Below are 25,275 nucleotides of genomic sequence, written 5' to 3'. Positions count from 1 at the left end.
TATTCCCACAGACCCAACCACTCAGTGTTGACTGTGAAGAGGTACCCACAAAACCACATGCAATCTGAGTCAGGGTCAAGGGCTGATGACTAGGGATAGAAAAATGACAAAATCACCCCAAAGTTGTAATTTTCTCCTGGGAGGGAAAGAAGCAGGTGACAGAGAAATATGCAGTTTGAACAAATATTCTGCAGTTACCATTTATTGTCTTGACATGTTTTTAGTTATAATATTTAAAATTGTTTTGATGGCTTGAATTACATTTTAAAAAGGCAAGCAATTTTTTTATGTCAATCAAAAGGCAACATTTTTTCCAAGCTGAAAAATACTACTCTTAAGAATCCATCATCCTATTAGTTTAATCAGGACAATGTGGCTCAAGTCACTGAGGTAACATACTATAAAGGCATCTATTTATTCCTTAGAAGCAATCTTGTGTAATCCAAGCAAAGCTGTGATTGGAAAGGTAAAACTCTGGGCTCAAGATTGGTGATATCTCTGCCCTCACTCTGGGTCAGCCAGTTTTGTTCCTTAAGCAACAAGAACAAAATTTCTGCCGGCAGACATTTTGCCCACCTGTCTATAACTACTACACTAATGGTTACAAGTCACCAACCCTTATGCCCAGGCCGTGAAAAAGCAAAACTGGACTTCAATTCTAGGGAACTCACAGAATGACCCTCGTGGCAGGCATGGTAAAGGAGAGTGTAACAGCACAGCTTGGAATATGGGCAATTATAGCCATGAAAGAAGCACAAATAAAAGGACCTCTGAAAATGTAGTCAGAACCAACTTTATAATAATATTTAAGCTCAAATTAAATCCTAAGTAAGATACACAGCAAAGTACCTACTTTTCAGCTAATTCACTAGACAAACATAGCTTAACAAACACGTATTAGAAGGCCCCTCTTCACAATACTTACCCTTAAAAGCTGACATTTTATAATTGTGTTGTATAGCAGCAACTATATCCTTCCAAAAATCAAATGTTTTTTGACCATTGTTCAGCTGAAAAAATAATTCCAAATGAAACAAACATAATAATTCAGTTTTTAAGCATAGTGAAAAATGCTGGCAAACAATTACAATGCAGACAGTCACTGACTTAAGATGGTTAGACTTACAATTTTTTTATTTTATAATGGTACAAAAGTGATGAAGATTCAGTAGAAACTTAACTTCAAGTACCCATACAACCATTGTTTTTCACTTTCAGTACAGTATTCAATAAATTACGTGAGCTATTCAATACTTTATTATAAAATAGGCTTTCTTTTGATGACTTTGCCCAACAGTAGGATAATGGAAGTGTTCTGAGTATGTTTAAGATAAGCTAGGCTAAGCTATGATGTTCAGTAAACTAGGTGTATTAAATGGATTTATAGTATTTTTGACTTAACGATGGGTTTATCAGGAAAAAACCCCATCATAAGTTAGGGAGCATCTGTATTACTATATTCTGATATAAGTTTATATTTTACAAAACATAATAAAGTTATCATTCTTCTAAATGTGATTTTAAAAAGAAATCTTCCACGAAAATCACTGCTACATATACACATACATATCACTAAATTTTAATATAGCTCATATAGCCCAAATAAAATAAAAATTTCCACTCGTTATAAAGTCTAAAAATTATAGAATATTTTTAAACACAGCAAATTCACAGTGTTATATAATTTCTGGGATATCAGAATGTGTTATATAACATACTATGGCATCAATGGGACTAAGAAGACTGACGCCCTAAAACCCCAAAAGCTAGTTACTTTAGAATTCAGTGCACACTTAACCTGAATTTCGATATGAAAGAGCTGCAAGTCTCAATAGAAGAGATGAATAAGGTTCCAAATCTGAACTGTAAATTGTTTTCATTAAGTTTTTTTAAATCAGAAAGCAAATAAACATTACATTAAAATATATAACCCTATGATCCTTTGCTTCCTTGAAAATGTTAACCAGTGACCTATCTAAACAAAGACAGACTACTAGATATTTATATCTAATTATACAAACTCCAAAATATTTAAAGACTGATACACTTTCCTTGTAGTAACTACCGAATGAGAAACTGACTCCATCTTGTGTTATTAAGATTTCTACAAACATACCCAAACTATTGCTCAATGGAAACTTTCACAACACATAAATGTAATTCTGATTCACAAATAAAGCATTACCTGGGTTCTATTATCAAAATGATAGTAATTATTATGATTATTTTGAGACGCAGTCTTGCTATGTCGCCCAGGCTAGAGTGCAGTGGCGTGATCTCGGCTCACTGCAACATCTGCCTCCCGGGTTTAAGCAATTCTCCTGCCTCAGCCTCCCTAGTAGCTGGGACTACAGGTGCATGCCACCACACCCAGCTAATTTTTGTATTTTTATTAGAGACAAGGTTTCACCATATTGGCCAGGCTGGTCTCGAACTCCTGACCTCGTGATCCGCCTGTTTTGGCCTCCTAAGGTGCTGGGATTACAGGCGTAAAGCCACTGCACCTGGCCCCAAAAGTAGTTATTTTTAAAAGGCATGCATAAAGGAAAGTGATTCTGACATATAAATCTGTTTGATGTTCATATGTCTTAAGTCCTAAGGGATAAACTAGTATAACCAGAGATCTATTTAATCTTGATATACAGTACAAAAGAAAAAATTTATATTCATTAAATGATGTTCAAAATGGTGAATTTTTAAATTTCATCCAATTTTTCTATTTTATGTTATTTAGAATGCTTAAAGACACGCTGAATTTTCTTAATCACCTCTAACTTTTTAATTTTGCTAATGAAACTATTTATTTTGCTAAAAAAAATGTTTTGTCCAGATCCAAGTTCTGTATTTCTTTTCTTTTTCTAAACTTTTGCCCCCTCTGCTGGAGAATAGGTTTATTTTTCCTGAGAGAAAAAAAAAAGGTCACTGCTATTTAATTTTCCAAAAATATTTGAACCAAATTCACCATGTTTTTCTTTCCCAGTCAGCTCTGAAACCACAAAGAAACTAAGCAAAATCACAACTCAGAAGCAATATATAATTAGGTCCTCCAATTTATGACTGACTACATATCATAGTTTTAAAAAATGAGTCCCCACTTACTTTTGTTAAATAGTCCACCACCCTGGCACACAGAAGAGCTCCTGGCAGGTCAAAGTAGTTGTCGTAAAAGTAATACTTTCCTAAAAAAGAACAAAATTTTAAACTGGGAACAACATAATGCTGCATGCATGTGAAATACACAGGAATATGGCTGAAGAGACACTAGATTTTGTTTAATTATCTGAAGAAGCCTCCATTCCAATTCAAAGTGGCACCATTATTGGCTGTCATTGTCTTTTAAGAACGATTTAAGCTCTGAGGGCACCACAAGAAAGTTAAAAGATGATATCTAGAAGTTAAGCATTGTATTCGAAGATATTTTAGTCATCTTAAAGAATGTAAAAACTAAAAAGAGTATATGCAAAAAATTAGAATATGAAAAAGCCATATGATGTTATCTATGTCACTGAATTTCAAAACAATCAATTTACCTAACCCTGGAGTACCATGAAGCGCTCTATACAATAGTGCTTTTCACATTGGTTGGCTGACCCCTCCTAGAGTACTGCATTCTATTTTTATGCCATTTAAGACAAATTTCAGTATAATGTGAAAAAAACTGGGGTGATAAGTAGAATATAATCATGCCATGTGAAGACACAGTGTGCTTAAAAACTGTAGAGTATGGGACAGGTACATTCCAAGATTTCGTGGAAGAGAGGGATTTGGTTTATTCTGTATGACTTTAGGGTAGAATTACATTTGAGCCCTTCTTTGGCACATGTGACTTTTGGATCTGCTGTCCCTGAACAGACACTTTTGATGACCCATGTCACATCCCCTTGGCCTGCGTCTGATTGCAGCCACTGCTATGCTAATAGCACCATCCCACCTTGGCAAAACTGTGTCGATTCTCTTTCTCCCAAAGGCTCTGGAGCCCATGTGGCAAACTTCACATTTAGAACAGGTTCAGGAACCAGTAAAAGAATGCCCTGCTTCCTGTTCCATGGACAGACAACTCTACGAGGTATTCTCTGCGCTTCTCCTTGGAAGTCCCAGTGGAGTCCAGCAACCATTGTTCCTTCCATGTCTTATCCTCTCATTCCTTCACTCCTGACTACTGGGATCAGGAGTAACCACTCTGCTTTTGAGGGAACCCAACCTCATACAGTTCCCTAGAGAACGCTTGATACAAAGAAGAGTCAAACAGAACCAATAGGTAAAGCCAGATTTTACATTAATAATAAGGTGCTTGAATACATCATTATAATCACCTGATTTTGATTCCCCCCCTCCCCCAATTTGTAAGCTATGTATATGAGGTTATGGAACACACTTGTCTTGTTCTTTAGCGTTGACTGGGCACAGTGTTCAGCATATTCTAAGCACTCAATAGATGTTTGCTGAATGAATGAATGAGTAATCCAATAAGCAAATAGATTACTTTGGAATGCAGAAGTATTATAAGGAAATTAGAAGAAAACCATATGCAGAAGCCAGGGTTCTGTTCCTCTGAATATTGTTTTCTGCCTCTTACTTCTTCCTGTAAATTTATTTTAAAATGTATAAAAAAAAAATCAAAGTTTTCTTTCTGTTAGTTCACAAAATGGCTGTGCCAGTTTGTGTCCATTCTCTCAGTTAAAAATATTTTGGTTGATATAGTCTCCCTGTTTTTCATTTTTTCACAGCTTGAATTGTTAGGGGAACCTCTCAGGCTGTTTTTAATTCCTAAGAAAGGTTAGGATGGCTTTGCCAGTGTGAAGAACCAGTGATCTGGAAAAAAAGGAAGATGATATGCCATGTGCTTTTCTGCCTCTGCTTTGCTATGCTGTAGGACTGTATGACACTCCAGGACTCCCAAGACTTAGGACAGTGGGCAAAGCTTCCCAAGGTTCATTAATCTGCACTTTGTCATATCGCTTGGCCTGACACTAGACTGACCCAACTTCATGGTCAGCTGTCTCAGGCACTGTTGGAGCAGGAAGCATCCCGGCATTGCCAGTTACATACCCTTGCTTTTCTCCTCCCATTCTTCTTCCTTTGTGGGTACTAATAGATGAAATTCAGTCTAAGAGTTGAACTATTGATTTTGAGTAAGGGCTGAGTTCTAATTAAATAATTCAGGGGGAACCTAATGAGAAGAGCTCATTGGTTTTCACCCACAATGCAAGAGGCTAAGGTCATTTGACTGTTGAACTTGGGCTGAATGTCCGCTGTGTGGACACAAGGGCTTGTTCAGCCTTGAGCTATTAACTGGGCCAGGCTGCTTGCAATGCCTCACCCAACACCCAAACTCTGACTCTATACCATATGAAAGCTTCAACGTCCACCTCTGTATAGAAGAGACAGCTCATTGCTAATGAAGTGGTTAGTGGGCCCAGTTCAACAAAACAAGCCTCTGAATCAAGATCAAGTCCTATAACCATTAAGTTTTACAGAGAAAAACTGCTCCCCAAGAAACTACTACCAACCCTACTCCCTTTGTCTTAGTGGCCATGGTAGAATGGCAAATGAAGGACTGAGGGGAAAGGAACAATTTATGTTAACAAAGGTTCTCACTTCTGCAAAGGTGGTAGTATCTCCACTCAAAGATGAGAAAACTGATGCTAAGAGTGACTTAGTACCAGAGACACTTTATCCAGCAAATAACAGAGCTAATATGATCCAGGACTGTTTGGCACTAAGCCCCTTGTGATTTCCACTAGACCAAGCTATTTCTGCATAATCTATCATTTGGGGAAGATAAGTTCAAAGGGATTTGCTCTCTGGAGATCAGCTGGCAAGGAACACTGTTCTTATGTTAGGTCAACAACCTGAAAAGAGATTATCAAACAAGTTGTCATTAAACATCTCTACATCCCTCAGTGCTTTAAATTTCCTAAATGTACTGATAGGGAATGTACTTTACAACTCTGTTCTTAACTCTGAGGATTAATATACTTAAAGGTAGAAGAAAGCTACAAATATAAAATCAACTGGAGTTCCTGAAAATAAAGGACTTATTTGGCAATATTTACCAAAATTTTAAACCTGTATATCTTTAGAGCAAGTATACTTCTAGGAGTTTATCCTAGATATATGTATGAAAGTGCAAAATATACATTCATGAAAACATCACCACAGGCTTGTTTGTAATGGTGAAACACCAGATATAACATAAATGTCCATTGCTAGGAGCTTGATTAAATATATCACGATACAGGCACTGAATTGCAGAGCACCCCAGCATTTAGAAGAACTAAGTGTACCTAGTGTGTGTGTGCTGATGCCAGAATCTCTAAGATGTAAATTGAAAAGAGCAAGGTAAATACATAATTCCTTTTGTATACCTTTAAAAAATAGGACAGGAGTTGAAGACAATTACTCTTCCTTCTATTCATTTCTATAATATTTAAATTTTCTAACCATGTGCTGAGATTAATATTTAACGTAAACAAACTTTAATTGGGCTGTGGTATCACAGGCCATTTTTTTCCTTTTTCTATACTACATTTAAAAAAACTCATATTATTTTTTAAAGGCATTAGCTCTCCCTCATTTTGCAAAAACAATGGGCCTCTATTATGTGTCACAACCTGACCACTGGGTACCTGGATGGGAAACACTTCCCTAACTAACTCAAGTAGGAACAGATAAACTCCCGGGACCATTCTCAGAAGGCTCCTGACCAAGTAAGTGCCAGATGAAGCTACTGATTCCAAGAGGTAGCGCTCTCTAGTGGGCGAAACAGTGGGTAAACAGATGTGTCTTACTGAGTGAATGCTCTTTTAGCAGCTGGGTACTTTATTCTTTAAAATACTCTGGATTCTTAATGAATTTCAGAGTGAAACACTCAGCTATGTGCCTGGCTTTTCCAGGAGAAAGGAAGAGCCTGTTTACACCTGCCAACATCTGGAGAGACAACAGCAGTTCTCGACCATCATTTGAGTAAGAGGCTTTCCTCCCATCTGACTTGATAGGTATACAAAGGCATTCTATATCTAACCCCAGTGTGAAATCTTAGTTTCTCCTATCAACTAATTTTATCAAGAGCACTCATACTTCCTGACATTTTCAGCTCGCTATAAAAACAAACAAGCAAACAAAACAGAACTCTCAAAAGATAGCAAATATAACAAAGCAAACACAATAGGAACAAGGAGTAATTGCAACTATTTTCAGGTTACTATATTCTCTGAAAGAGAAAAGGTGCAATTCAATACTGTAGTGTGGGAGAAAACTGCAAAATGGTCAAAAAAATTGGAACAAATAAAAAAACTAATAATTAGGATTTTTAATAAGGTCTGTTTATAAAAACATTTAACTATTCCCTATTAATTATGCACATCTATGTCTATAAATCATTTCTGAAAAATCATTTCATGTTTACCCATGGTGAAACTCTTTAAAGGCAGTAGAAAATAAAAATAGTTAAAATCATCTGGAAAACAGGAAAATAAGAGACAAAGGCAGATGATACTAAACTGGCAGTAAGGAAGATAATCATAGAAAATAGGAGTGGTAGGTAATGTGAATGCCTGGAGGAATCAGAGATGGAGAAAGAAAAGTAAGGATTGAGGACAAAACAAAACTGATAAATACAGGACAACTAAGGATTGTATTATTCCTAAGTGCTAATCTTTAAACCAGAACAAGTACAGGTAAAAGGAGTGCCAATAAAATCTTCTGTGAACAGTATTTTGAACCATCTGCCAAACAGAAGTCAAATACACTTGGAAAAAATACATCCTATTGCTATAAAGCTGAAGCTGCTCCCTTTGGCATCCTGCCCAGCAGGGGAAAGGGGGGTCTTCTTTGTCCTGACATCAAAGGTTTAGGGTACAAAACAAACAGGGAGCGGATGGTGGAGCTGCCTCATTTGAGTCATACCTGAGCGGCAAGCCATTCCAGTGTCCGACAAGAAGTGCTTCCACTCTTTCTTGCCATATGCCTCTGCCAGCACCTCTGGAGTCATCATCTTGGTGCCATGGCTTGCCCTGATTTTGAGAGAGGAGGCACATTGCTCATTAATGGTTCCTTGAATGCCCCTTCCTCTATCATTGTGACTGTTGATCCCTGTTGCCACTGGAGCTAACAAAAACATATGTATTTTTTCTGTTTTCAACTGGGTGCCTCCCTGTTTAGGATTCTGTAAAGCATTTCTGTGGGCAGCTGTAGCACTTCCCCACTTTAATCCATCAAGTAGCAGGTGATTAGGAGATACTCACTCTGAGGTCAACACTGGATAAGATACCACCCTTTTTTAGAGAAGTTGTCATTTAACTACACAAATAAGATGAACATACCTGGAGCAATTAGAAAACAACTGTGTGGATTAGTGGGAAGCTGGTTCTGGCAGCACTGGAGAAAGAGCAGTAGGTACCAGAGTCAAAGCATGAGTCCATTGAGCCCATAGGAGGCACAGGAAGCACCTGGCACCCACAGGTGGATCATTGTGAGCACGCAGGACTGTGAAGACAAGATGAGGAGCAACCTGCCCACTCAGGAAAACAGCATGGCTAAAACCAAATAGGGAAATCAAAGAGAAATGTGGAAAAACAGAGCAACATGACAAGAAAGTAGGTATTTTCTGTGCTCGAAATACTGCTTTTGTCCAGTTAAGAGAATCCTATGCTATAGAGAAATATGGTAGTTCCCCCTTATCCAGTTTTGCTCTCCCACAGTTTCAGTTACCTGTGGTCAACCTGGGTTGAAAAATACTAAGGGCATAATTCCAGAAACAAACAATTCGTAAGTTTTAAACTGCATAGCATTCTGAGTTCTACTGTTATATTTTATATTTTCTTACTATATCTATTAAACCTTATCATTGGAAAAGACATAGTACACATAGGGATATGTACTATCCATGATTTCAAGGAACCACTGGGGGTTTTGGAAGCTAATCTCCGAGAATAAGGAGGGACTACTGTAGTTGAAATGTTAATGTAGTTCATTATAGGAACTAGTTGAAATGTTAATGTAGTTTATTATGAGAAATTATAATGATTGAGAGTATTATTCTCTTGGTATTATAATGTGGCAACAAAATAATATGAAGGAAAAAAGAAATAAAATAAGAAAAGCAAATGGGGGAAAATCACAAATGGGCTCCTTTTTATAAAGGGGTTAACATTTTAGAAAGCTATATGTAAAGATCAAAGAATCCTGAATGGGAAATATGATCAGAGAAGGAATCTACTACATTGGTTGAAAGAAAGCATCAAGGAGGTATGCTAATAAATTCAGGAGAAACTAAAGGTTAGCCAGGACTTGGATGGAGAGAGAGAGACCTTGTAGGAGGGGTACTGGGACAGGGACAGACAGATAGAACAAAGAGAGAAAGAAACAAAATTGTAGAAAGCTTTTCATTCTTTTAACTGTGGTTGAAGATAGCCAAGAACACTGTGAGAATCTGACAGAAGAGTTAAAGGTCATAGACAAAGCTGCATTTACACATACCCTATCTCTCAATGCCTGAGAAATAAACATGGAAACAAACTACAAAATACCAAAGGTGGGGCTACACCTGCTCTAGTTAGATGCACCTTAGGGGAAGGTCGGGGGAAAGTGTGAAGGGAGTTTGCATCATGCAAAAAGAATGATGCATCAAAAGAGAGTACATATTAGGGGTCTGGGAGTTCTCTCCTTTGATTCTGATCCTGTTTGTGTATGTAATAAATGGTATAGCTTCATAGCCATGTTGACTTGCCTGTACTATTAGTACTGGAGAAAAAACAGATGCTCCCTCCCTGGTGCCCTGTGAGAGACAGAGCAGTGACAGCAGCTGCTTCTGGACTGCTTATCATACCCTTAGCAACCGTTGAGAGGCTGGGCCCACTCAGAGAGGAGAGAAGTAAAGAAAGTCAGCCTGGAGTGTGGGAGGAGGAAGAGGTTGATGAGACTTGGAACAGTCCAGAAAAACTTCCAAAAGGAGCTAGGACACAACATGATCCCTGCATGACGGGGCCAAATTTGGATAAATGAAGAAAGAGAGGGTGGTGGGTATAGACCACCAACCCCTACCCAATATCCATTCTTTCTTCCTTAACAAAAAGAATCCCAATTTTATTTTAGGCAGCCACACAGTCAGCTAAAACAGTAAAATTCCTGGGCTCTTTTGCCAGAAGGGGTGGTCAATGAGACGTAGCAGGTTATAAACTTTCTATTGTATGTCCTACAAATATTTCTAATGATGTAAACTTAAAGGAACTAGACCTTTAAATCTAATGCTCACAAATTCATATTTAAATGGCTTAAACAATTCATGCAAAGACATGTAGACAGACAATCTGTCATCTGATTAATTAAAATAATCATATTTAACCCATACTGTAAGGGTCATATGCCACTCAGTAATAAAGTGTCTCAGAGAAGGTAAAGTTTTGACTTCACAACTAAGTTTTATTACCTGAGAACAGTGCCATTATTTGCAAGTTTAAGGAAGTTCCCATCTTCTAGATCCAATGCCAAACCTTTGCAACTGAAATAGGAAAGTTTGATTATTAATCAATTCATATATTTAGCTAACCTAAGAAATAACAACCTATATTTTCCAAACATCATAATGCTAAAAAGGGATTCTGCCACCCAGGGGAATGATATGTTAATCACACAATTAAGAATATCTAAGAACTGTAAAATTAAATATCTATCACTGAGCAGGTATAAAAGGAAAATTGTTATATAGGTAAACAAGGACAGCATATTTAGTTTGTAAAATCTTTAGGCTTTTCAAAAGATAAATCTAAAACTCAAAAGAGAAAAAAAGAACCTGAACATCATCCCATGACTTTGTTAAAATGTACAAATGTTTTCCACTAAATAAAACACACATACACACACACACACATTTATATTCTACAAGTTAAGCACTTAGCCAGTCTTTCCTACACTCTAGAATTCGTCTCAATTTAGGTCAGGTTACAAGAACTTGCCATCTGGACAAGGCATATCATTGAAAACCACTATGGCCAGGCGCGGTGGCTCATGCCTGTAATCCCAGCACTTTGGGAGGCCGAGACGGGCGGATCACGAGGTCAGGAGATCGAGACCATCCTGGCTAACACGGTGAAACCCCATCTCTATTAAAAATACAAAAAATTAGCAGGGCGTAGTGGCAGGCGCCTGTAGTCCCAGCTACTCAGGAGGCTGAGGCAGGAGAATGGCGTGAACCCGGGAGGCAGAGCTTGCAGTGAGCCGAGATCGCGCCACTGCACTCCAGCCTGGGTGACAGAGCCAGACTCTGTCTCAAAAATAAAATAAAATAAAATAAAAAGAAAACCACTAAAAGAAAGTCAAATACTGTTTTAGCTCCTTTACTGTAAAAGACTTGTGGGATTTGGGGAGAAAGGTGAGTACAGATTCATTATTATGAATAATAAAAGCAAAGTGGTATAATGGCTACCAAATACCAAGGGAATTAAACAAAAAATGATAGGGTACTTTAGAAGGATTATTTACTTTTGTTCAGGGTAAAATTTCCAGAGTCAGTAATTTCATATAGTAACATGTTACTGTTTCTTCCTTTTACAAAAATTTTACATCAAAAAAGACTAACAAAATATCAAAAGAATGCATACTAGATCAACATAATGTAGGTATTTTTCATGTGGTTTAGTATTGTTATTGATTTTATTTATTTATATTTTTTGGAGACAGGATCTCACTCTGTAGCCCAGGCTGGAATGCAGTGGCATGATCAGCGGCTCACAGCAGCCTGGACCTCCTGGGTTCAGGCAATCCTCCCACCTTAGTCTCTCCAGTAGCTGGAAATACAAGCACGTGCCACCTCACCTGGCTAATTATTTTTTATTTTTTGCAGAGTTGGGGTTTCGTCATGTTGCCCAGGCTGGTCTCCAACTCCTAGACTCAAGCAATCTGCCCACCTCAGCCTCCCAAAGTGCTGGGATTACAGAATTGCCACCACGCCTGCCTGGCCTGATTTTAAAGTGAACAATTTAAAGTGGCTTAGGATATTTGTTTGTTTTGTTATCTAAATGAGGAAGACAAACGAAGCTTTGGGAAGTTGAGAGTCCTAACCCAGGAAGGGAATTCCCAGTAAGAGTCTTAGGAATGTCGAACTAAATGACAGAAAACCAATTGTTCTAATTCAGACTTACTCAAAACGTGATGATTCCTCCTTTTCTCTTATAGTTCTTAAAAGATAGTAAACCAAACCTTTTTCTTAAAGATGTAAATTTTAGAAACAGTTCTTACTAACCTCTGAAACTATTATGACAAACTTAAACTGTATGAAAATATCCAAATTAGTCACATAAGCTCTTAGCTTATTTTCACATTTAATTAGGCAAGTCTAAACTTGTTTAAAGTAGAAAACACTTTAATTCATTAAATACAAAACTTTTAATATAGAAGGCATTTGTCCTTTGACTCAATCTCACATTTCACATTCCATCTTCTTAGAAGAGAAAGCATTATAGTTTTATCAGTAACAATTAGAACCACAGGAAATGTACAGACTTAAAAAAAAAAAAAAAAAGAACTTACCAGAAATCCCAATCCTCTGGGGTCACATTGAGCAATTCCTTATTGTACCCTTTCTCCTTAACTAGGAACTGGGCAAAGCTATTATAAATGAGCTGCAAATAAGGGGAAGAAAAACAGATTAAATATAACACCCACTATTCATTCTTAATGTCACAGACCTAAAACCCTAATGGAATTGCTGATGGGGGCAGGTAGGAGGAAGGAAATATCTGTAATTGTGAAGTTCTGCAGTATAATTCTCCTTCACAAGCAATTTATCATCCCCTGCATGCCCCAGGTAGCTGTCCCATTCAAAATTATACTGTCAGCATACAATTATACAACCAAAGACAATTATTAACCCTACTCCTGAATTCTAATGGGTTGGAGATCATAATTTAAGACTTGACAAAGCTTTTTAAATTTATTTAATACATCACTAAGATGATAAAGATGATGACCACTCTATCCATCCATCCTTGGTCCATTCTGGCCAGAAAGGCCCCATGTCAGGGAAATACATATGGGGACCAGGAAGGTGATCTAAACAAGTCATGATGCCTCTATAAGATACAGGTAATTACTCTTGTTTCTCCACACACACATACACAAAAACCATTAAAAAAAAAAATTTAAAGACAAAGGACAAAGAAAGCCTCTGGAAGCAAGTACAATAATTATAATAATAAATACTCTGTTGACTGCTGACAGATCTTATTTCTCAACAACAAAAAATGCTAGGTTTTTGAGTAAAATATCTGGTTTTTAAGTGCTGGCTAACTTTAAAAGAACTGTACATACCAAACAAAAAGTGCACAAAAGGTAGATGGTCCAACCTTATTCTACCTCGAAGTGTTCTTTGGCCAGTGTTGGGTACACTTGAGCCTGAGCAGAACAGTGGTCTGAGTCAACCTGCACAGTGTCCAAAAGGACACACTGAACAATCTGACCCTTCTTCTACAGATATTAACCCACAACAGGTTTCGATAACATGTCATACTTTTAGGGAGAAGAGGGAGGCAGAGGAGTGGGGGAAATCTCTCCTGGGTAGTGAGGTTTACACTGATACTTAGATGCAGCAGTTCGCTGGGTGAATGCAGAGGGAATGGGGGGCAACTCAGGTTCAGAAACTGAGGGGCCTGCACACAGCTGGAGTAGGGGTGTCGGGGTCTGAGTGTCAGGATATGAGCATGGAGAAAGCAAAGGCTCCTTGTGAAATGTCAAATCGAGTTGCTCCCTGTCATAAAGCTAATTAAAATCACTACACATGTACTTCCATCCAGTGCAACGTGACCTTATCCAGGTCAACTGTTAATTGAACCACATTATGTTAACACTATATATCAACAGTTCTTAACCCTGGTGGTGATTCAGAACCATAGGTGACACTTCTTAAAACTACCCAGAGCTTCCAAGGATACAGGGTACAGAGGGCCCTCTCTGAAGCACAGAGAACACTGAAAATCACTGACCTGCATGTTCTACAGATTTTTATTCAATCATTAAAAGGAAAAAAGCAACAAAAAATACACTGAGTCACCCTGTGGTACAAAGTACTATGGACAATAAAAAGTCCACATCACGATCCTGCTTATAAGAAACCAGTGCTGCAGGGCTAACAGATGTAAAATGCTTAGAGCAGAGCCTGGCACACCAGCAAATCCAATTTAAGTATTTGCTATTATTATGTTGTATGCTGCTAAAAACAAAACAAAACAAAACAAAAAAACAGAAAACAAAAACACTTCCCTGACAGGTAGCGCTTGCCCATCTCCACGGTGTAAATATTCCCACCATGGCCTGTTTCAAGTCACCAACAGCAGTTTACCTGCTTGCACAATTCCTGAATAGTTAACAATTGGCTTTCACAAGCCCCTAAGAGCCAGCTATTGTACACCTTAGATTTGCCTCTCGTTGAGGCACTTTTGAGTTTCTCCAGTTATTCAAGTGATTAGTCTAAGATATGAGCATGTAATTCTAAAACACTTGAATTCTCCTGGAAGAAAGGAGCCCTTTCCATCAGAGATGCCAACAGGGACAGCAACAGCTGTGTTCCTTACCTTGTGGAGGAGATTTTTCTGTAACAGGAGAGAAGGGGGCCAATGGACAAGGAAAAGAAGCAGAGAAAAGCAGTGTGAAGAAAAGCAGGGGCATCTGTACTCTGAAACCCCTGGTCTAGGCAGAAGGCTTCTTGCAGTTTGTCCTTAGAGTACGCTGAGTCTCTCTAGAAGCCTTCATGGCACAGGGCTCTCCATGACATTCCTCCCCCAGCCTTAGCTGTCACCACCTCACAGTCTCTCAGGAGTAATAATAATACATGTTCTACAGCGGTTGCCAATTGGTACCCTGTGGTCCATATGCAGCCTACAAATTATGTTTGGTTCCCACTTAAGGTTGCCAGATAAAATTTAAAAATGCCTAGGTAAATGTGACTTTCAAATAAAAAACAAATAATTTTTTTTTAGTATAAGCATGCAATATTTGGGACCCCACTCTCCCACTCACACATCTACGTTAACTGACTGGTATCAGACTTCTGAGTCTGCAACCTTAGAGAGGAGAAATCACTTGTCATCCTCTCTTCTAGAATGCCTTTCCTGAGGCCTCAAGTGAGGGGGACACACTCAGTTCTGTGTTTGCACAACTCTGTGCAGTTGTTAAATGCCTACAAAACTGAAAGGAGACGCACTCACAGCTCTCCATGATGCAGCCCCCACTGACTTCTCCACCATCTTCTCCTGCAACTTGCCACCTTTTGCTTGCACCCAGCAGTTCCCGGTGCTGTTGCTCACCTCGAGGTTCTGGCCTTTACTCTAACTCCTCTGGGTGAAGCACTCCTCTCCACCTCCTCACCTGCCAGCTCCCGGCCTTTCCTCTGTGTTTTCGGGCACCATACAGACAGCAAGGTGGGAAGAAGCAGAAATCCACAGCCGGACTACCTCGCTTAGTTGCCCTGGATACACTTTCCTTCTGTGCCCCGTTGCTTGATGCTCTCTTAACAGTGACTAAATCACTGTTAAGTGATTAAACAGTGACTAAATCACTGTTAAGTGATTAAACAGTGGTGATAATATCTACCTCACAGGGACGTTGTAAGGATTAAATCCATTCATATAAGCAGCATGCTTATTAGAATCATGGCTGTATCATATTCTGTTATTAAAATACCTATTATTTATTCAGTCTATTTATTGAGCCCAGTATGTGCCCAGCACTAAGCTCGCCACACAGAACACACAAGAAACTGTCACAGATACTGATGGAGTCATCACGCTGGGCTCTAGGGGAAGTCCAACAAGTAAACAGGAAGTGTTAATATCATGCGGCATGTGCTATGAGGAATGAAGGGTTTTCTGGAAAACTGAAGGTGGGCTTAGAATGGAAGGGCAAACTTTAAGGGCCAAAAAGACTTCCTAAGGGGAACGATGTTTAAGATGAGGCCTGATGGGATGAAGAGCTTCTGTGCAGAGCAAAGAGGCCCTCCAGGCACTGTTGGCAGTGTGAAGCAAGACCCAGGTCATACTACCCACCACAAGGGACCAAGACTAACTCTTCAGCATTTTTGCCTACTGTGTAAGGCTGCCTGGAGGCCTGCGTGTTCACCTCTGTATCCTCAGCTCTAGCATGGTGCTCAGCACACTGTGGGACTTAAAATAAAAAAGATTTCCACACCAAACATGATCCGAAACTCAATAGGTTACTGTTTTCAAGCTTTAAACATCACTTATTCTCCAGGTTTGCAGTAAAAAAACCTCTTGTCTTTGAGAATCTTATATTCTGAAATTTTATGATCACCTATGGACAACACTAGCTCTAACATGACAGTGGTTTAACAATATTACCTCCAAATGAAGGTAAATAAAGAGGAGACACACAAAACTGTGAACCAGGAAGGATTCGAAAGACACAGAGGGAAGGAAAACATGTATCAAAGACCTAGAGGAAGCAGTGGCCAAAGAATCAAGCAGTAAAAAAGCCTTCTTAATTCTCAATGTGACTAAGGAAACCAGACCTGTAAGGTAAGAAAGCAGGAAAGTATAACAGCAGAAAAAGGACATTTAAAAAAAAAATTAGCATCTGGGCATAGAAAACACACAAGAAATTCGGGCAGCCCCTCTTTTTTGACCTTTAACGTGTACCTGAACTGGCGGGTGCAGGAACTGGCGGGTGCCCATAATGGGGCACAGCCCTGGCTGATGTCTGCACCAGTGATCTAGAGTTCTACCCATAAACTGTGAGGTTTCCAAATGGTTTGGGTGGTAACCATAAAAGCAAACACTTGTCTTTGCCAAGGTACTATTCTAAGCATTATACATCTCTTACTCATTTAATCCTTGCAACAATCTTGTGAGGTAAATCCAATTATTAGCTCCATTTTACAGATGGGGAAACTGAGAAGCAGCACAGGTTAAGTAACTTCCTCGAAGTCACAGAGCTAGTAACAGTGGAGCTGGTGTCCTAAGCTAGGCAGTCTGGCTGAGGAGTCCTCGCTTTCACCACTGTACTCATAACCAGCTCTTTTTCTGTCTGGATGCTTAGATCTTGGACTAAAAAAATCTGGTAACTTTTCAAAATTAGTTTCCTTGGGAATTGGGAAACCAAAGGAATAGTGGAGGGAGGGCAATTAATTTGAGTGTACAGGTCTGGAAGCATGCATACTCCATGTCCCCCTCCCTCAGGGCACAGTGAGGACCCAAACTTTGCAGACTGTTGGTAGGACTGGAATGTATTCAAAGTGCACGGAGCACGTAGTCGATGCGCAATAAATATTTATTTTCTTCTCTTGATAGAAGGTAAAACTAGGGCTAAGATCTTAATGACTTTTCAACTAGTGTTCCTTTCAATACACTACACTATATACTACGCATCTCTCCCAGATTGCAGTTTAAACACTGATGGGTGGTTGATCGTGCAAACAGAAAAATGCAGCCAAAAAAAATGCAAGTACCAAATCAAGTGGCTGTGTCCACAATCAGCTGGTGTCCAGAAAGACATGCAGAGAAAGTTCCACGACGTGAGATCTTCAAGGACAGCCCCAGTCCCCCTGACCCCGCCCCTCCTCGGCCCTAGAAATCACCGATTCCCCAGCCCAGTCTTGCGCAGTTTGCCCCTCCTTCGTTCTTCCCTACCCCTCTCAACGTTAGCTAATGGCTGAGGTAAATGTGCCGGTCCCCACGGCACCGGCGCGGAGCGGAGGCTGCACACTTCCGCCCCTTCTCGCCGCTGGAGGCCGCGCTCTGCGGCAAGACTCGGCCGCCGCAGGCCCCCGGCAGCGTCCGCCGTTGCCCAAACCTGGAGGAAACTCAAGCCCCAGCCGCCATGGAGGTTGAGCGCAGTGCGCCCCGGAGCCCGCGCCACTCACCGGGGCGCTCTCGGGCAGGTTGTAGCGACACAGAGTGTGGTCCAGGTCGAATCCGACCACGTCGCAGGCGGCCAGGGAGAAGTGCTGAGCCATGGCTGCGCGGGGAGCACCAGGGAGCGCCTCGGCCGCGAACGGTGCAAGGAGCTGGCTGGCGGGACGCTGCGGGACAGGACCGGGCCGGACGCGGCGGGGCGGGGCTGCGGCTGCCAGGGCACACGGCGCGGCAGCCTCTCCCGCCTCCCGCGCCCTCGAGCACCGCCCCTCGATACGCTTAGCCCCCGCCCCTCGCGCGGCGGGCGTCCTGCGCCGCCCGGAGTCAGGTAGTCAGCTCGCGTCCTCCTGGTACCCCAATGCCGGCGACTCCTGATCTGTTCCGCAAGCCTAGGAGCCCAGAAGGCAGTAGGGGTCCAGGAGCGGTGCCGCTGCTGCACAACTGAGACCTGTAGGCACGTAGCCTTTCCCGAGGGCTACCACAAAATTAACCGGGACACTCCATCGCCTCAGGGCGCCTCGGAAACCAGGAGATCATGAGGTTAGACCTGACCTTATACCCCTGTGTGAGGAATAGTAAGATCATAGAAAAAATTCATCCGCTAATATCCCTCTGACCCAGTTAGCCTACAATTTGGAAGGTCTTTTCACCCACGTGATCTTTGATAGTGGTTTAAACCAAAAACTTTATATTCCTTGGTTTCCTAAGTGGTTAAGTGGAAGACAGACCTTTCACCATTTCATACCCTGGAGTGCGTTAGAAAATAAATGTATCAGACATCGTGAAGAACCATTTTGCAAGATGATACTGGTTATGGAAACCAATATTGGTTATTACTTGATAATCCTATTTTGTTATTGTAATGAATTTTTCTATGAAAGGGCATCAGAAACTTCATAGAAATATATAGAGCATACTACAAAAAAAAACTTGCAAACCGGGTTTAAGGTTTATAGAGCACAAAATGTTTTGAGTGACATTTGCTTAATTCTCTCAAGAACTGTATAACTACTACCATTTTAGATGCAGAGAAAGTTAATCCATTACATACAATGTATGCCTTAGGGCATTTAATTCTCTTCCTGATTTCCGGATGTGAAGGACTAGCACTTTGAGATCTTTATTACATAGTACCTCATTTTAAAAAGAAAATACAAATCTATTATGTTTATACTGCTTCAGTTTTCAATTTAAAGGAACAATGTGTCTAATGGGACAAATCAATAGTCGTGACATAATGAAAATATAATTGATTGAGAACTGCATTTAACCCTTTCAAATACTAATCCTTCTGAGGCTAATAGACCAATCAGAGGATTAATTTAGTGCAATGGATAGTGCAATTGAGTAGGAGGACACTTATACCTAGTAGACCCATTTGAATAAAATTGATAACTTGTTCCATTATAACACTTAAAAGCCCCAAACAAATCTCTCTGGAATAGGAAAAGTAAAGAATCTTCAAGAAGATTAAGCTGTTCACTGATGAGTCCAACAACCATGTTTTCAATGTCTGTGAACCAAAAGAGAAAAGGCTGGATTGTTGGAGAGGCTGGAAAAAGCTTGTTGGCCCTGGAGCATTGACCTTGGCATTCTTCTCTGCACCTTGCAATAGAATGCTACCAAAGTCAAACTTCCAGGTGCATGCCACATTGAAGGGCACATGTTTCCTTGGGGAATATCTTGTTTCATGTGGGAGTAGGTGCTTTAGGTACTTTAGGGACTTCCCTTAGTAATACAAATGTACTAGTACATTCATTGTAAGAGGGAAGAGTATAAAAGGATTGTTTTTTGTTGACTTAGCAAAAACTTCTCCTTACAAAACCTCTTGAGTGTGCTGAATTGTGAACAGGAAATTGACTGGGGGTAAGGGGAGAGAGGGAACCAGGGCACTCTTAAAGAGAAAAAGACCCCTGGGTCGATAATCAAGTGGTCCTGGGACTGGATCTGGCTATTACATGCACATCAACAATCTTATGTACTTGCTGATTAACAAATTATATATATTCTGCATGTTTACACAAACAGTTCTTGTGCTAGAGAGTCCACATCATTTAAACTCTGTGGGAGAATTTTGCAAATGATCCAATCCTAGAGGCTTGTACTCTTTCTTGAGCCCCACTCACCTTTCCTTTGTACCTCAAACCTCAGTCTGACTCTTCCAAAAATATAGGGAATGGTTCCCTGCTCTTCTCCCATTCCCTACATAACCCTGAGTTTAAATACAAACACTCAGTTTAGTTGTTTCATAAGGCTTATTTTTGGATAAAGATATTTCATTTTCCCTGCACATTAAACTTTTATCACACTTACTGATAAAATGCCACAGCTCTTGTATTATCAACTACAAGTTCAGTCTTCTACTCAGATACCAATTAATTTCTGTTTCTTTGAGTATCATGGACTGAATTTTGTCCCCCACTCATTCATGTGTTGAAGACCTAACCCACAATGTGTTTATATTTGACATAGGGCCTTTAAGGAAGTAATTAATGTTAAATAAGGCCATAAGGGTGGAGCCCTAATCCAACAGGATTAGCATTCTTGTAAGAAGAGGAAGGGGCACCAGAGTTTTCAAGCACACAAGAAAGGCCATGTGAGGAGCCACAAAACCACGGCTGTCTGCCTGGCGTCGTGGCACACACCTGTAATCCCAGCACTTTGGGATGCCAAAGTAGGCAGATCGCTTGAGGTAAGGAGTGCAAGACCAGCTTGGGCAACATAGCGAGACCCATCTCTAGGAAAAATACAAAAATTAGCAGGGTGTGGTGGCAGGCACCTATAGTCCTAGCTATTCTAGGGGCTGGGGTGGGAGGATCGCTTGAACCTGGGAGGCAGAGGTTGCAGTGGGCTGGAATCAGGCCATCGCACTCCAGCCTGGGTGACAGAGTGAGACCCTGTCTTTAAAAAAAAAAAAAAAAAAAAAAAAAGCTGTCTGTAAGCCAAGGAGAGTGGCTTCACCAGAAACCAACCCTGACAGCGCCTTGATCTTGGACTTTGAGCCTCCAGAACTGTGAGAAAATAATTTTTTGTTGTCTAAACCACCCATTGTGTGGTATTCTGTTAAGGCACGCTGAGCCAACTAAGGCAGTTAATAAGGATAATTGACTCAAATCAGTGTTGTGTTAAATGTAGGAAATATTTGCCATTTGAAAGGTCTGTAAAGGACATGAACTTGGGTTTATGTTATTTGTTGACTTCTTGAAGTTGGGTACTTTTGCTTATGTGTAACATTAATACCATGCTGTGAAGTTTTAGAGTTTTTTTGTTTTTAGTATTTCATGTACTGTTTTTTCTTATACTTATGAGTTATGTAATAATTTAGAAATATTCAGAAACAGGAAGTTATATTACAGCTGATTTTCTAGAATTAAATTTCATTATTACAATTGATCTGCTTTTAATTGAGGTGGTACTATAATTTAGCAATTTTAACCTTAGGTGTGACTTGTGATTAGCTAGCTTAAGCTTTAGACTCTATAATATCTCAATAACTGATCTTTTGTGAATTTATAATACTGTATTTTAACATCTATATTGTAAATATGATTTGCCGTACATTTTGGGGAAGGAGGGAAATGGCCTGTTTCTTTTTTCATTAGTTTAAAATATGCTTTTCTAAATATTCCTAATTAAACATTGTATGTTCAACTTTTTGTATAACCTAAGCCAATCTACATATCTTCTGTGGCACATATAATTTCTTTAAGGGGTAAGAAAAAAGTTCATTTACTAAATTGGAAAAAAATAGGAAAAATATGAATTTCTAAAAATAAAACTCTATGGCACTTAAATATTAGACATTTAGCTACATAGAACCAAATACTTATTTGTAATATTATGCTGAGGCCTTTAGATGGCAGTAGTCCTGCATGAGGAATATTTTTTATTTTTTTTTAGTAATCTTAAAATCTTTACATTTCTTAATAAAAAATACTTCATTTTCTACTCTCTTGATTTTCTACTCTGTTCTTACCACAAGAAGAAGAAGTCTACTTAGAAATTTCACTGTGGTTTTTTGGTGTGTGAATTTATTTTTGATGATGGAGAGGGAGGACGTAATGGGACAAAGTCCTTTTGTGTCCGTAGTTGGTTCCTTCCAGGGGGTTCTTGGTCTCACTGACTTTAAGAATGAAGCCATGGACCTTTGTGGTGAGTGTTACAGCTCTTAAAGGTGGCATGGACCCAAAGAGTGAGCAGAAGCAAGATTTATTGTGAAGAGCGAAAGAACAAAGCTTCCACAGCATGGAAGAGGACCTGAATGGGTTGCCGCTGCTGGCTGGAGTGGACAGCTTTTATTCCCTTATTTGTCCCTGCACACGTCCTGCTGATTGGTCCATTTTACAGAGCGCTGATTGGTCCATTTTATAGAGTGCTGATTGGTCCATTTTACAGAGTGCTGATTGGTGCATTTACAATCCTTTAGCTAGACACAGTGCTTATTGGTGCATTTTTGCAGAGTGCTGATTGGCACATTTACAATCCTTTAGGTAGACACAGAGTGCTGATTGGTGCGTTTTTACAGAGGGCTGATTGGCGTGTTTACAGTCTTTTAGCCAGACACAGAGCGCTGATTGGTGTGTTTTTACAGAGTGCTGATTAGTGCATTTACAATCCTTTCGTTAGACACAGAGTATTGATTGGTACATTTACAATCCTTTAGCTAGACACAAAAAATCCCCACTCGACCCACAGAGTACAGCTGGCTTCACCTCTCAATCTCTCCTCTAAACAGGACACCCCAACTGCTGTTGGGAATTGGGCGATGACCGTTCTAGCTACTTCCTGTGGGATAGGGGCAAAGAAGGGGCCCTACAGTTGTACTGTCCTCTAGAGGGGAACTCTTTAGGCCAGTCAAAGGGCCAGTGGGTTTGTCCAGGGGTCCTCGGTAGAAGTTGTTAGTTGAGCTCATTTGTGGTTCCATTTGTAAGACCATCTGTAGCTTGATGGCCGTGATCCTAGAGGAAACAAATTTGACAAGGAGGTTAAAAATAAAGGGCCTGAAGGTGAGTAATGGCAAGATGGCTGTCATGGGACCTAGAAAGGGGAGAAGTCATGTCACCCAATTCCAGAGGTTGGTATAAGAGTTTGAAAGGCATTGTCTGATATCAGAAGCCTTTTCCTATAAATGCTGGGCGGCATCTCATACTGTCCCTGACTGGTTAGTGTAAAAGCAACACTCTTCCCCTAAGAAGCTGCAAAGTCTTCCTTTCTCAGCAGTGAAGAGGTCTAGGCCTTGGCAGTTTTGGAGAGTCACTGCTGCCAAAGAGTCTATTTGGGATTGTAGTTACTATCCTTACTGGATAGATTTTGTTATTTCTTGCAAACTGTTTGAGAAATCCTTCGAGAGTGTGTGGTAGTAGGATCATGAAGTAGATAAACCTGCTATTCTGCTTCCTGTAGCAGTGGCCATTTCTAACCCTATAAGTAGGGGTATTAGTTGCATGACCTTGCGCTGATGGACTTGAGCTTTGAGGGGCACTGATAGGGTCTGATGTCCATAAGATTAGAAGTTAGGATAATACATGTTACACTGTTAACTTTTAGCAAACTTTACTTTTGTTGAAAACCTTGTAAGTTTGGGATTTTAATTTTTCTTTGCTATTAATAAAACCTCTTTCAGTCCATATTAACTTAGAATTGATATAGATGGCTCCTTCCTGATTCTGTAAATACTTTAAGGTTTGGCTGAGTGCAAGCAACTCCCATGTTTGAGCAGACCAATTATTAGGCAATTTTCCTAACTCTGCTTCTATAAAGAGTTCCCTTATCACTTACTGAATACCCATGGTGTCGTTTTCCCTTAATCACCTAGGAGGAACCATCTATTGTCCTGTCCTGAAGGGAGTTCTTCCTAGGTCTGGTTGGACCTTTGGATGGTAATTAATTAAGATTTAGATCCCCTGTTAGGAAACCTGCTGGGTTAAGGATTTTTGATAGAAAGGCTACGGGTTGTCAGTGGCCTCAGTATTTTCGGCCTATGCCCTTGTTTACACTGACAACAAGGTAGTATTGGAGTGTTATAGGGTTATAGAGAAGACCTTCAATTATCAATTATAGGTTTTAAATTTACCCTGGCTTTTAAAGGAATATGGTACACTGTTTTTTCTTTACTACTTCCATCTCTCTTTCTTTCTCTTTGACTTCTTTGTCTCTCTCTTTCTCTCTTTCTTACTCCCTGTCTGTCTCTTCCTCTCTGTCTTTGACTTTCTGTCTCTCTTTCTCTCTGACTCCCTCTTTGTCTCTGTCTCTTCCCCTCTCTTCCTCTCTTTCTCTGACTTTCTGTCTCTTTCTCTCTTTCCTTTCTGCTGGTCTTTCCCTGTCTCTGCCAGATGCTTATGCTGCTGTTCTCCCCTCTCCTTCCCCTTTTGATGGCTTTGGCAGTGTAAGACTGCCACCTCTTTGGGTTTTTGCACTGCGTGCAATAACTCCATGGTTTCCTTGTGATATTTAATGGAAGTTCCCCTAAAGGTTAGGAACTCCCTTTTTTTCCATATTGCAGTGTGAGCATGTAGGATTAGATAAGCATACTTACTATCTGTAGCAAAGTCTACCAATTACAACTGAGAAGGTGGGAGAAATACCTGGTTACAGGCCGTCCCAGGATTCCTTGGATGGTAACGGACCTTGAGGCAGCTGTCCGGGACAGGACACTGAGAAAGCCATGCCAGTGTCCAGGAGGAAGTCAATTTTCTGGCCCTTAATGGTTAAATGTACCCGGGGCTCAGTGAGGGTTATGACATGAGCTGACGCTTGCCCCGGGCACCCTCAGTCCTGTTGTTGGATCATCTTGTTGGGGGATTCTGGTCCAGAGAACCTTTGTCCCCTGGGGCAGTGCACCTTCCAGTGATTGCCTCGGCATAGTGGACATGAGCGAGGGGGCAGCTTGTTTCTTGTTGGACAGTATTTTTAAGGTGTCCTTGAAAACCACACTTGTAACAAGCCCTACTGGGTGACTGGCCTGCTTCATTTTCTGTCCTTTCTGAACCACCAAGGTTTGTTTGTCTGAGGGCCATGACTAAGGCTGCGGCCTTTCTCTTATCTTGCTTTTCCTTTTCAGCCTGTTCCTTTTGGTCCCTATTATAGAACACCGAGGTTGCCAGGTTTAATAATGCCTCCAGATTTTGTTCAGGGCCCAGGGCTCACTTTAGCTTTCTCCTGATATCTGCGGCTGATTGGGTAATAAACTTATTTTTTAGGATCAATTGAACCTCAAGTGAGTCAGGTGACAGGGGAGTATATTTTCTTAAGGCCTCCCATAGCCACTTGAGGAAGGCAGGATTTTCTTCCTTTCCCTGAGTTATGGTGGACATCATTGCATAATTCATTTTTCCTAATTCTCCTTAGTCCTTCTAGAACACAGGTCAACAAATGTTTGCAACTCCAGTCCCCATGATCTGAGTCAAGGTCCCAG

At 40.3% G+C, this 25,275-nt stretch overlaps 2 protein-coding genes across 5 annotated transcripts in view; one reads left to right on the top strand and one right to left on the bottom strand.

Annotated features, from left to right (window-relative positions):
• NT5DC1 (5'-nucleotidase domain containing 1) overlaps positions 1-18,239 on the bottom strand; it is a 143,404-nt gene extending 125,165 nt beyond the window's left edge. The window contains exons 1-6 of one of the 2 annotated variants that reach the window (XM_518703.7): positions 17,870-18,239; positions 12,529-12,620; positions 10,430-10,501; positions 7,909-8,015; positions 3,100-3,179; positions 926-1,010 (exon numbers count right to left, since the gene is read on the bottom strand). In XM_518703.7, coding sequence (XP_518703.2) covers positions 926-1,010; positions 3,100-3,179; positions 7,909-8,015; positions 10,430-10,501; positions 12,529-12,620; positions 17,870-17,962 — 529 coding nt within the window. In that variant the 5' untranslated portion in view covers positions 17,963-18,239. The remainder of the gene's footprint in view (positions 1-925; positions 1,011-3,099; positions 3,180-7,908; positions 8,016-10,429; positions 10,502-12,528; positions 12,621-17,869) is intronic. The other variant, XM_016956196.3, reaches the window with a different exon arrangement.
• FRK (fyn related Src family tyrosine kinase) overlaps positions 18,137-25,275 on the top strand; it is a 163,196-nt gene continuing 156,057 nt past the window's right edge. Inside the window, exon 1 of one of the 3 annotated variants that reach the window (XM_063813368.1) lies at positions 18,137-18,401. The gene's annotated coding sequence lies outside the window, so the exon portion shown is untranslated. Of the gene's footprint in view, positions 18,402-20,333; positions 20,554-25,275 lie in introns of those variants that run through there. The other 2 variants (XM_063813369.1, XM_063813370.1) reach the window with 2 other exon arrangements.

This window comes from Pan troglodytes, chromosome 5 (assembly GCF_028858775.2).
Source record: "Pan troglodytes isolate AG18354 chromosome 5, NHGRI_mPanTro3-v2.0_pri, whole genome shotgun sequence".
In the NCBI taxonomy this organism is placed as follows: Eukaryota; Metazoa; Chordata; class Mammalia; order Primates; family Hominidae; genus Pan; species Pan troglodytes.
This window is presented reverse-complemented; position numbering and strand designations above follow the sequence as displayed.